The following is a 12,506-nucleotide window of genomic DNA, read 5'->3' on the forward strand; positions in this document are numbered from 1 at the left end:
TCCGAGGCCTCGGGAAGCCAGTGCCTTTAGCGTTTCTGGGTTTAGCGCCCACCCTGCAACCCCAGCTGTTGGGGTGAGGAGTCGAGTGTAGCATCGAGGGTGGGGACCGGGCTACACCTGGCTCAGCAGATACTTTGGGTGCTTTTCAGGCCCCTCCCCTTTTAGAGGAGCCCAGTGGGGAGGGCGGCCGGAGGGCTATTTCCAACCCACGATTCGCCACTCCCCCTCCCCCCTCCTGCAGCTGCCTGTGTCTGTCCTGGGACCAACCTGGCTCCTGTCCCTGTGGTCTCGGAGACGCCACCCTTTGCCTTGCAGTTCTGGGTCTTCCTCCTAATCACTGGGCACTGGGAGAGGAGGGGTGGCTGCCCACAATTCAGTTTGTTGGGATTCCTGCCTCCCTCCGGGAGGTAAGCCCAGCTTTCTGGGCCGTACTGGCCCCCTGTTGTCCCCCGCCTCCCGGCTCTCAACTCCAGCTGCTATTGGCCAAAAGTTTCCGCCCCCTCGGGGAAACTGACTTCCCATTGGCCGGTGCCTGGTCACATGACTCCCCTCCCTTCTGGGTCTGGGAACCAGGGGAGGCCGCACCAAGTTCAGCTGAAGGCTGAAGTGAAAGCCGGATCAGGTAATGCCCGGCGGGGAGAGGGCCCCAGGTCTGCGTGGGACGGAGGGTGGCGCAGAGGAAGGCGGAACGCAAAGGGTGGGCCCCGCCGGGGATCGGCAGAGCTGCTGGTCACTGCTGGACGGGGAGAAGGAAGACCATGGAGACCAAAACAGGAACTTGCTCTGGGTCCCTCAGCAAATACTGGTGGCCCTGGGTCCTTTGCCAGAGGTTTGGGGGAACCACTCTTGGAGGGGTTGAAATGCGCTAGACCAGGCTTCCCAGCTTTGCACAGAGCGGGAGAGCTCCCCCTTTCGCTGTCTTTTAGCAACAGCAGAGGTCTCTGCCAGTCCTTAAAGGACGATTTTGTTGACTCCTGCCTGAATGAAAAGGGAGGGGGTGGGGGGGATGGTAAGAAAGAGATCTGAAAACATCGAGGGGAAGGGTGGAGTTAGACCGCAGAAGGAACCTCCTAATAAGGCAGTGAGATGCTGGCTTGGAGAACAGGGGCATCTTTTGGAATCTTGGGTGAACCCAGCCAAGAGAGATGCCAGGGCTTAGAACCCTGAGTGCCGGGGTCCCAGAAAGGTCTCCTGTTTGAGTCTCAGAAGTGTTTGTCTTGTTGACCCAAATACCAGTTGCTGGTTTCCATGAGACAGTGGGTCTGACATCACCCTCGTTGCCATGGTGCTTGGTTCTGGAGGACCTGAGCAGGCGGTACACAGCCAGGGATAAACAGGGACTTCAGCCCAAGCTGCTGCCACTTCCTTCCTGCCACCACCTGTTAGTAGGCACACACGGCAGCCGGGGATGGGGAGTGATGACAGAAGAGCGGAGGAGGGGCCTGAGAGCCGGAGGCTGCACAGCGGTGGCTCGCGGACGCCTGTAGAAGCTGGTCAGGAGTGTCCTTTGGACTTGGTATCATGGCAGCCGTTCTCCTGTCTCCTGGTGGGATGGTTTGTGTGCCTGGAGGCATAGGCATTGGGGAAGACATCTGTCCTGGGCTTGGATCTTGGAGGGCCACGGGAGGTTGTTAGGGCACTGCGCACCTTACACCTGCTCAGATGGCAGGGCAGCGGTGGTTTCCCGAGGAGGACTGCCATCCGTCTCCCCCAGCCTCCCTTTCCTCCCCAGGGTTTCCTCACAGAGTCCTTTTCCACTTGCCACTCTTCTAGCTCCTCAGTAAGGAGTTATTTATCCTCCTCTGAAGGGTCACAGGTCAACACTGGGGAGGGGTCAGCCTTTCTCTTCCTTCACCTTTATGCCAAGTTCCAGTTGCAGCTGGCCCGCCTGTGGGGACAGTCTGGGCTCTGGATGAAGGGATAGGTCCCTCTCTTTTTACCCGGCTTTGTTTTAGACTTTGGAAACTGGGGGGACTTCCTACTCCCACTCTGCCAAGTCAGAGAGATCAGCAGGGGTAGGACCACAGCCCTGATTTTTGCAAACTGTAAAGTCTTTATACATGAGAGTGGCCATGAAGCCTTTTTCCCAGTCACCTTCAAGTTCCCTAAGATGAAACGGGGGGTTACTAATAAGGGAACAGAATTTAGAATGGAGAGTGAGGATGACAGAAGATTTACTAAAGGGAAATTCAGATGGATCTAAGCTATGCCAGTTAGTCTCAACGCTGCCTGTAGGTGAGAATGTTCCGGGAGATTTTAAAAAAGGTCCATGTTGCCCTGGCCGGTGTGGCTCAGGTGGTTGAGTATCACTCCATGCACTGAGAGGTCGCTAGTTCAATTCCCAGTCAGGGTACATGCTGGGGTTGCCAGCTTGATCCCACAGTGGGTGTGCAGGAGGCAGCCGATGGATGCTTCTCATCGTTTCTCTCTCTCTCTTCCATCAATAAAAACATTATATATATATATATATATATATATATATATATATATATATATATATATATATTTTTTAAATGCCTGAACCTGACTCTGTTATCAACTGAATCAGATCAGAATCTTAGGTGATTCCAGTGTGCAGCCAGTGTTGTTTTAATTTATTAATGTAAGAGAGAGGGAGAGAAACTTGGTTTGTTATTCCATTTATTTATATGTTCATTGCTTGCTTCTTGTATGTGCCCTGATGTGATGGAACCCACAACCTTGGTGTATCAGGATGATGCTCTAACCAGCTGAGCTACCCGGCCAGGGGTTCCCAACACTGGTCTATAGTAGGTGGGTGAGTAGGAGACTTAGGGCTGAATGAGGCTCTAGAGCAGCGGTTCTCAACCTGTGGGTCGCGATCCCTTTGGGGGTCGAACGACCCTTTCACAGGGGTAGCCTAAGACCATGGGAAAACACATATATAATTACATACTGTTTTTGTGATTAATCACTATGCTTTAATTATGTTCAACTTGTAACAATGAAAATACATCCTGCATATCAGATATTTACATGACGATTCATAACAGTAGCAAAATTAGTTATGAAGTAGCAACAAAAATAATTTTATGGCTGGGGGTCACCACCACGTGAGGAACTGTGTTAAAGGGTCGTGGCATGAGGAAGGTTGAGAACCACTGCTCTAGAGCTTTCTCTTTCCAGCCCTGGGAGAAAAGGTAGTGACTGTGGGAGCTGGCTGGGGTGGAAGGTCGGGCTGGCCTGTCTCCTCACTCGCCTTAGCTGTTTGTCTTTGCAAATCAGATCAGTCACTTTCTGGCCTTCATCTGCCCTGACCACAGTGTGAGCGACTTGGCTGGTTATTCCCCAAAGCCTTTCCAGGCCTCTGCTTCATGACCTTTCAAGGTCAGTTCAGTTTCCCAAGACCCTGTTGGAGCCTGGGAGAGGCAGGCTTCTCCTCGGCTGTCCACAGGTTCTGATTTGCAAGGCAAATCCTGTCCAGAAGAGCTGGGACCAGGCTGGTTCTGGAAGCTGCTGCCCAGTCGTTAAGCCTGGGAGCCCAGCCAAGGCTGCTCCCTCCATCCGCCTCCCCTGAGGGGGGGAGCAGGATTGCTGAAGCTCTTCTCTGCAGGTGACCGCCTCAAGGCCCTCAGCGACTATGGCCTCCTGCCCAGATTCGGACAATAGCTGGGTGCTTGCCGGCTCAGAGGTAGGAAAAGCAGGCCTGGGAAGCACACCAGGGGTGGGGGTGGGGGTGGGGGTGGGGGTGGAGGTGCGGGAGGTCCTGCAGGATCAGGCTGCTTCTGGGTCTGTTCCTTCCTTGTCCCGATGGTCACCTGCATCACCTCCTCGCCTGCGAGAGGAACTGGTGGCCGGGGAAGGAAACCGGGCCCAGGAGTCAGGTGTCGGGACTTGGGCCATGCCCGGAAAGAGGGCTGGCGGCGTGAGGAGCTGTGAGAAGGCAGGAAGAGTGCTGGTGGGGAGGCCAGCATGAGCAGAGGGTCTGAGCCATTCTGGGGAGACTCTGAGGAACAACAAACGCAGTAGCTTCGCGCCTCCTTAACTTATATCAGTGAGTCCTCAGCCCCACCCCTGAGGCTCTGAGAGGTTAAGTGACTTGGCCAAGGTCACAGTGGATAAGGTTGCGACCTAGGTCAGTGTTGCAGGGAGGTTAGGAGCAGAGCTGGGAAGAGAACCTGTGAAGAAGAGAACCTGTGAAGAGAGCCAGGCCCTGGCGCTCAGGCCTCAGGGGAAATCACTGAAGGGCTCTGGGTCTGAAGGAGTCCGGACGCGCTGCCTGGGCAGAGGCTGAAGCGCTGCGTGGCTGGGTAGCGATAGCGGGAGAGTGTTTTAAAGATCCTGTGATGCAGGTAGGTGGGGGGGCAGGGACCCAGTGGACTCCTGTGCTCCTCTCGCCACTGAGAAGGATGAAGGGTCCAGCCGGACGGAGGACGGAGTGGCCGGAGAAAGTTTGTAAAGGGATCCGAACCCAGTGGCTTGGTGTGTTAGAAGTGCCAGGAGGAGAGAAGGCGAGGAGTCCCTGGAGGAGTCAGCTGGGGGTGAGGATCAGAGCTCGGATGGCGCCGGAGCAGGACACACGGCCAAGCTCGCCAGTAAAGAGGGCGGACACGCTGCTCTCACTCAGCCAGACTCCTGGGTGCCTTTGCTGACAGCTGGGCATTTCACCGGCTGTCCTCCCCTGTAAGAGGGGGCTGTGGTGCTTGCCTTGCAGAGGTGGCCATGAGAAAAAGTGACTTGAAAATTGCAAAGAAACATACCAAGGCCAGGCATTGTGGCGGGAGGGAGGGCGGGAGCCATGGATGGGGTACGCGGGCGATGGGCCCGCTGAGAAGGAGTGTGCAGAGAGAAGAGGCTGACAGCTCCGTGGAGGACAGGCAGGCGGGGTGGGGGGTGGGGTGGATGGGCTTCTGCGAGCAGCTGCTGGGAGAGGGGTGTGTGGGCGAGGCGCAAAGGCCAGAAAAGCTTAGAAGATGCAAGTGAAGTGGGCGGCCTGTTGTGTGGGCCGCTGCAGGGAAGCGTGGGGGACATGGCGGTGACCCTTAGGACTTTGTTCTCTCGCTACCCTCCTCCCACCTGCCAACCAAGAACTGGTCCTTTGTGGGGAGGGAGGGAAGTGCTGGTGGCCCGGGCTCTCTCTAGCCAGCTTCTGGGTGGGGGCAGTTGGTACAGTGTCCAGTGCTTGGGTCCAGTGCTTCTTCGTGTAACAGACACTGAGCCTCTGGAAGTTCTCAGGCACAAGTGAGGTTAAGGAAGGGCCCCACACGACGTCGAGCTGTGACGCTGCAGTGCCAGCCGACCCCTCCCCGCGCCTCCCCTCGGACCAGCTCGTCACTCTATGTCTTCTATTCCTGTGTCGGGGGCTGGGGCCCCGGCGCAGTGCAGCTGGTCCCAGGCGCCCTGGCGAAGGCCCCATGCTCCGGGGTTTGTCCTGTCGTCCCTCCCCTGCAGCACCTCCTGCTTTCGCTCCTTCCCCCAGAGCCTGCCCGTGGAGACGGTGGGCCCAGGGTCCAAGGTGGACCCAGAACCTCAGAGAGCTCCCCTGGCCCCTTGGAGCCCCTCCCAGGAAGATGGTGAAGAATTAGCTGGGACCTTGGATGGAGCAGGTAAAGGGCCTTGCTGAGGGCGGGGTGCAGCCATCTCCCCTCCGTGTTCTCGGGTTCCCATTTCACCAGGGAAAGGGAGCTGGTTAGTCTTATTTCCCACGTTAACCTCGGTGTGGGACACTCTTTCCTCACTCCTTCCTGGCTCTGTCCTGCCTCTCCCAGCCTGGCTGGGCCTGCAGGGGCCACGGGGCTGCCGAGGAGGTTGCGTTGAGAGGCTGTTTTTCCTGGGCCTTTTCCTTCCACTACAGAGACCCTCGCCCAGAGTGAAAGCGCCCATTCTGGTCCCACGCCCCCAGAGGACACGGAGGCCCAGGTGAGGACCTTCACTGGCGGCGGGAAGGAAGTGGGAAGGGCCAGGAGGTGCTCACGGCTGTGTCCCCATCAGGGCGTTCTGGAAGGTGATGGCCATGACACGGAGCCCCCTGGCTCCGGAGACACAGTGGTCCAGGAAGACGTGGAGGAGCCGCCCGTGGTGGCAGACCTGGGACCCGACACACGGGACCCGGAGGATCAGAGCTTCCAGCAGAGCCCGCCCTCCTCCCCCAGTGCAGGTGCGGGCCTCCTTGCCTCCCGTTGGCGCTGTCCTTCTAGAAGGGATGGTCGTGGGAGTAGCCATCGCTTCTGAGCATCGCTCTGGTCCAGGCCATAGGACGCAGTAGCTTGGCGCCTCCTTAGCTGATATCAGTGATCCTCAGCCCCACCCTGAGGCTCAGAGAGGCTAAGTGACGTGGCCAAGGTCCCACAGCTGATGAGTGGCAGGGCTGAGATCTGGTCGCCTCTTTCCGCTCTGCCGTTCGGCCTCCTCTTTTCTTGCCTCTGGATTCAACTCATCCCGAGTCCCTTCCGTGCGTCAGCTCTTCGCTTGGTGGGTGGCTCATGGCCTGTGTAAGAGGCAGACTGGACTGAGCCCAGGTGGAAGTCAGACCTGTGAGGGGTGCAGAGGAGCCATTATTAAGTTGCTGTCACAGGAGGAGGAAGGTGGCTCAGTCGGGACAGGCTGAGGGGAAGGAGAAGCAGGTATCGTTGGGGAGAGGGTGGCATAGGCAGTGCCATCTGAGTGCAGCCTGGAACAAAAAGTAGGCTTGTTGGTAGGTGGGGGAGGAGGAGGAGAACATTCCAGGCCCAGGCTGCAGCCTCAGCAGAGGGCGGGGGCCGCCCGTCCTGTGCTGAGGAGGCTGCGTCAAGGTGTGCGGCAGAGGAGCGTCAGTCCATCGCTGTTGAAGGTGGCCGGGTGGAGGTAGAGGCCAGGGCCGCGGCCATTTAGGAGGTTCCTGAACCGAGGCAGATGCAGGCGTGCGATGTGAAGATGTTTACGTGTCGACCTGTCTGGGTGGGGGGTGAGGGTGGACAGGCAGACGTCCGTACCTGGAGCTCCAGGGTGGCTCGGGCAGGCGCTACGGGTTCATCTGCTCTGGGGGGCCGTCAGCGAGTGGGGGAGACCCTGGGTGACTGTGTGCACAGCGAGGAGAGCCGAGAGCGGAGAGGGTGTCAGGAGACCACACCTTTAGGACTGGGAAGAGCGGGGGCCTGAGCAGACGTGGGCAGTTAGGGCTGGCCCGGGAGGGTGGGAGTGGCTGTGGGTTGAACGGAGGGGCATGAGGGAGGACAGTGCTTTCAGGATGGAGCTGCCCGTGTAGTTGGCAGACTGAAGTGCCGGTCTCCCACCTCCTGGCTGGGCAGGGGCTGCCATCGATGCCAGGCAGATGGGGGCAGGGTCTCCACGTGCCCTGCTGTGTGCCAGGGCTCACCGCCCCCCGTGCCTCCCTTCCCGTCCCCTCTCCCTGTGTCCCCGTCCCTTCCTCCAGCGTGGACCAGGGAGGCGGCCCGCTGCACCAGCAGCGAGGAGGACACCGACGCGGACGTGGAGGGTCTGCGGCGCCGGCGGCGAGGGTGGGAGCCCAGTGCTCCTCAGCCTGTGGGGCCCCTGGGTGTGGAGGACCAGGCCAGAGGCGAGGGTGTCAGCGGGGAGCCGGGCGTCTCCCTCAACATGTGCCTCCTGGGGGCCCTGGTTCTGCTGGGCCTGGGGATCCTCCTCTTCTCAGGTGAGTGGTGCCTCCCCTGGGCCCCTGAGCCTCTCCCCTGGGCTCTGCTGTCCTCCTGCCCTTCACCTCAGCCCACCCCTCCCCTGAGGCCTCACCAGCTGCTCTGTCTCCATTCCCAGGTGGCCTCTCGGAGTCAGAGAGCGGTGAGTGGGGAGGGCCCTGGCTGGTTCGGTCTGCCCCTCCCAGCCCCGAGGGAGGCTGATGGGGGCGGCTCTTTGGGTCAGAAGTAGGGGTGCTGGGGCTGGACATGGATTGCTCAGTTAGGCCTTGTCAGCTGTTCAGAGTAGCCCATGGCCCTTGACCTGGCTGGACCTCAGGCCTGGGTGGGTCCAGGCAGGAGGTGGTTGTGTGTGGGAGGCGTGCTCTCTGTGTGCCCTGGGGCCAGTCTCAGGACTTGCTGTCCCTCAGGGGCCCTGGAGGAAGTGGAACTGCAGGTCTTTCCAGATGCCACAGTGGACGATGAGATGCGGGATGGTCAGGTATGTGACTGTGTCCATCGCGTGTGGGCCTGTGGGGGAGTTCCGGGCTGTGGGGCAGGGTGGGTCACCGGCTCCTTTGCCCTCAGGATGGGCGAAGGCAGCAGCTGCAGGCCTCAGCGCCCCCGGACAGTGTCCCCAGCCTGCAGAACATGGCCCTCCTGCTGGATAAGCTGGCCAAGGAGAACCAGGACATCCGGCTGCTGCAGGCCCAGCTGCAGGTGGGCACCAGTAGGAAGGGGTGGGTGAGGCCAGCCCCCCTCGGCCAGGTGCCTGTCCTAGTGCCCTCTCCCACATGAAGTGTCCTCTGTTTACCCTTACACCTGGGCCCGCTCCCTTCCCACCGCAGCAGGCCATCTGCCTCGTTCTCTGATGTCCCTCATGCTCAAGTTTAGGCCAGGGCTGGTCTACCCGTCTCATGTGATGTGCCGCCTCCGATGACTGCTCTGGCCTGCCTGGAGATTGTGTGGCGGAGGATTAAGAACCTGCCACGGGCAGGGAAAGCCACATGTTGGCTCTCACTGGGTGAATGGGAGAGGTGTGTGCTTCTATAAGGATGCAGAAGCTCAGGCCTGGATGGGATCTGGGGACTCCAAGGTCTGGGGCAGGTGGCAAATGGGGAGGAGGACGAGGACCAAATCCTCGGAGTGTCCCAAGCCATAAAAGGGTCTTCTGCCCACTAGACTGAACAGAATCGGGGTGGAAGCCATTGGACCCACCCTGAAAAGAGCCTCCTGTGGTACCCTCCCTCCCCCTACCCATCCCAGGCCCAGAAGGAAGAGCTCCAGAGCCTGATGCACCGGCCCAGAGTGCTGGAAGCGGAGAATGCGCAGCTCCGAGGGGCCCTGCAGCACGGCGAGGCCTCGCAGCGGGCCCTGGAGTCGGAGCTGCAGCAGCTGCGGGCCCGCCTCCAGGGCCTGGAGGCTGCCTGCGTCCGGGGAGCGGACGGGGTGTGCCTCAGCTGGGGCAGAGGCCCGCAGGGTGGCAAGGTCACCAAGGAGCCAGGCGCTCAGGGGCAGGAGCCGGCCGCTGGCTTCCTAGAGCAGAAGGAACGGCTAGAGGCCGAGGCCCAGGCATTGAGGCAAGAGTTGGAGAGGCAGCAGCGGCTCCTGGGGTCGGTGCAGCGGGACCTGGAGCAGAGCTTGAGGGATGCAGGCCCAGGGGACGCAGCTCACGCTGGCCTCGCCGAGCTGGGCCACAGGCTGGCTCGGGAGCTGCAGGGCCTGGGGAGCTGGGGCCCGCACCCTAGGGTCCCTGGCAACGCCTCAGAGGCCGGGAGTCAGGAGCCCCACTTCCAGAGTCCCAGAGAGCGGGGCGGGAAGGAGAAGAGGCGGGGCGGGCATGGGGACCGGCAGCCTGAGCACTGGGAGCCTAGGAAGGAGTCTGGCTGGGAAAGGAAGAAGAGCTGGGGGAGCAAGGAGGACGGGGAGCCGGCCGGGAGGTGGAAGGAGGGCAAGCCAAGAGCGGAGGAGCGGGGCAAGGATGGGAAGCGGCAGGGCCCCAAGGAGCCCCCCAGGAAAAATGGGAGCCCCCACTCCTCTGGAGAAAGGCAGAAGCACCCTCAGTGGAAGGAGGGGGCTAAAGACCAGCATGACCCTCTGCCACCCTGGGCAGAGCTATCCAGGCACAAGTACCGGGCGCCCCAGGGCTGCTCGGGCGTGCATGAGTGTGCCCGCCAGGAGGGCCTGGCCTTCTTTGGCATGGAGCTGGCCCCGGTGCGGCAGCAGGAGCTGGCCTCTCTGCTGAGGACCTACCTGGCGCGGCTGCCCTGGGCCGGGCAGCTGACCACGGAGCTGCCCCTCTCGCCTGCTTACTTTGGTGAGGATGGCATCTTCCGCCATGACCGCCTGCGCTTTCGGGACTTTGTGGATGCCTTGGAGGACAGCCTGGAGGAGGTGGCGGTACGGCAGACAGGTGATGACGACGAAGTGGATGACTTTGAGGACTTCATCTTCAGCCACTTCTTTGGGGACAAAGCACTGAAGAAGAGGTGGGCAGCTGTGGGGGTGCTGGGTGAGGCGGGACAAAAGAGAAGGGGAGAAGGGGGGTCTGTGTGTGAAGGAGTGAGAGTCCCGAGTCCAGGGCCTTCCAGTTGGAGTCCTTATCTCCACCTTTAGTCCCTGCCACTGGCTTCTCTTGCGAAGGCATCCAGCTACTTTCCCATCTGCCTTGGAGGGCAGGACCCTGCCATATGCACCAGAGGGATCCCCGTTGGGCTGGGGATTTTTCTTGCCCAGTTGTCCTGTCCGACCTACACTTGCCTGGCTCGGTGGGGGAGTGGGGGGATGAGGAGGGGGTGAGGGAGCTGGCTCCCGCCTTCCTGCCTCCCCAGCCGGGGCCTGCATCCTGGAGACCAGGTCTGGCCCCCATTATGATCGGCGGTGGCTGCCTGTGTTGGCTGCCTTAGGCGGAATGGGGTCCCCCTTCTCCTCAGGGGACCCCTTCTCATCACATGGCCTTGTCCTCTAAAGGCCTCTTCCTGCCCCCCCCCCCTCCCCACAGGTCGGGGAAGAAGGACAAGCACCCCCAGAGCCCCAGACCCATGGGGCCCAGGGAGGAGCACAGCCACCGCCGCAGAGGCTGAGCTGCTGCCGGCCGGCTCCCGGGGACTCTCCAGCCGCCGTCCGCCTGGTTCCTGGGTGTCCTTGGGCGTCCTCCCCGGAGGGGAGCGCAGTCACCCAGCCCTGCACTGACGCCACTTTTGCTAGAAAAAGGCCTTCGTTGGGCTGCCTTGCTACCTATGCAAATGTACACAAATGCCAGGGCCCTGGGCCGCCGCCGCCCTTGGCAGTCCGGTTGTCAGGCAAATGTGAAAGGGGGTGGGAGAGAAGCCTGGTTTTGGGGGTGGGGTGGGCGGGGGGTGGGGTGGCATTCTGATTCTGAAGCCGAAGAGCTTTCCGCCTGCCTCTCATGTGTGTGCTGCTCCAGCGTGGGCCTGGGTGCCACCCCCTGACCGCACCCCCTGGGTTGGAGGGTTGCTGGCTGGAGGCCCACGATCAGGGCTTCCCCAGGGGTTGTGGTCAATTCAGAAGCAGCTCTCCCCAGAGGGTGAAGTCCCCTTTCTCCCCAGCTTCTCACACGGCCTCACCGCCCCGTTTGAACTGTAGACTCCGATCACAATAAAGAGCTGCTGGAGCCTGGCGGCGTGGCTCGGTGGCTGAGTGTTGACCTATGAACCAGGAAGTCACGCTCCGATTCCCGGTCAGGGCACAGGCCCGGGGTTGCTATCTTGAAAGCCAGTGTGGGGCACGGAGGAGGCAGCCGATCAATGATTCTCTCTCATCACTGATGTTTCATCTCTCTCCCTCTCCCTTCCTCTCTCTGAAATCAGTGATTTTTTAAAAAAAAGAGCTGTTGGAGCCCTGGCTGGTGTGGCTCAGTTGTTTGAGCATCGTCCAGTGCACCAAAAGGTTGCTGTTTCCATTCCGGGTTCGATTCCAGTCAGGGCACAGGCCCGGGTTTCAGGCTCAATCTCTAGTGGGGGGTGTTTGCTTTCTCCCTCCCTCCCTCCCTCTCTGAAAATCCACAAAAAACAAAACAAAGGAGAGCTGCCGGAGCTGTGCCGTTGGAGGGGGCGCTGCCACTCGGGAGGTTTCTAAGCGCAGGGACGCATGCCCCCTTACACTACCCCCCGCCCCCCAACGACTTCAGGCCCTCTGGGCTGGAGCACCCCATTTGCTTACAGCTGCCTTGCCCGCACCCTGGGAGATGGAAAAAAATGAGCGTGGGTTCAAATCCAGGCTGAGTGTGATCTTGGGCAAGTTAATCTCCAGGAGCTTGTGTTTCTTACCCTCATTAAAGGGGTTTGGGGGGCTGGGGGAGAGAGTAAATAAAGCAATGGAAGCACAATGCCCAGTACTCGGCGCTCAAACGTTATTTCAAGCTAAAGTACATACAGGTATAACCCATGGACACAAGCAACTGTGGTGATGGCCAGAGGGAGGGCGGAGGGGGGATAGGCCAAAGCAGGGGGGGGGAGAGGGGGAGAGGGGGAGAGGGGGGAGGAAAAGGGGGGAGAATGGAGACATCTATTATCTGTAATAGTGTCAACAATGCAAATAAAGAAAAAAAGTTTTTCATTCCCCCCTTTTAAAAAAAATATATGTTTTTACTGATTTTTTGAGAGGGAGAGATAGAAACATTGATCTATGTGTCACCCATCGGCTGCCTCCTGCACACCCCCTACTGGGGATCAAGCACCCAACCTGGGCATGTGCCCTGACCGGGAGTCGAACCCGGGACCTCTTGGTCTATGGGACCACACTCCATCCACTGAGCCACACCAGCTGGCTCTCATTCCCTTTTGAGGGAGGAAAGGACCCCCCCTCCCCAAAGCAGGCTTCTGGGTTGGGGAGGTGAGGGAGCCACTAGGTGGCGCCCTGGCTCCACATTTGCTCCAGACCTGGCTCCAGGACTGCGTAGTA

General features: G+C 60.0%; 1 protein-coding gene across 3 annotated transcripts; it reads left to right on the top strand.

Moving 5' to 3' along the window:
- Window positions 1-493: 493 nt before the first annotated feature.
- Window positions 494-11,933, top strand: PBXIP1 (PBX homeobox interacting protein 1). 3 transcript variants are annotated; one of them, XM_059675003.1, is made up of 11 exons: window positions 494-622; window positions 3,572-3,649; window positions 5,438-5,564; window positions 5,813-5,877; window positions 5,950-6,115; window positions 7,370-7,606; window positions 7,726-7,749; window positions 8,015-8,085; window positions 8,172-8,303; window positions 8,850-10,072; window positions 10,585-11,933. In XM_059675003.1, exons 2-11 carry the CDS (start codon window positions 3,599-3,601, stop codon window positions 10,664-10,666), a joined length of 2,178 nt encoding a protein of 725 aa, XP_059530986.1. In that variant the 5' UTR covers window positions 494-622; window positions 3,572-3,598; the 3' UTR covers window positions 10,667-11,933. The 3 variants fall into 3 exon arrangements, with proteins under 3 accessions (XP_059530986.1, XP_059530984.1, XP_059530985.1); XM_059675001.1 differs by lacking the exon at window positions 494-622 and adding an exon at window positions 674-697; XM_059675002.1 differs by lacking the exons at window positions 494-622; window positions 7,726-7,749 and adding an exon at window positions 674-697 and having other exon boundaries at window positions 7,370-7,613; window positions 7,998-8,085.
- The last annotated feature ends 573 nt before the right edge of the window (window positions 11,934-12,506 follow it).

This window comes from Myotis daubentonii, chromosome 18 (genome assembly GCF_963259705.1).
Source record: "Myotis daubentonii chromosome 18, mMyoDau2.1, whole genome shotgun sequence".
Classification (NCBI taxonomy): Eukaryota; Metazoa; Chordata; class Mammalia; order Chiroptera; family Vespertilionidae; genus Myotis; species Myotis daubentonii.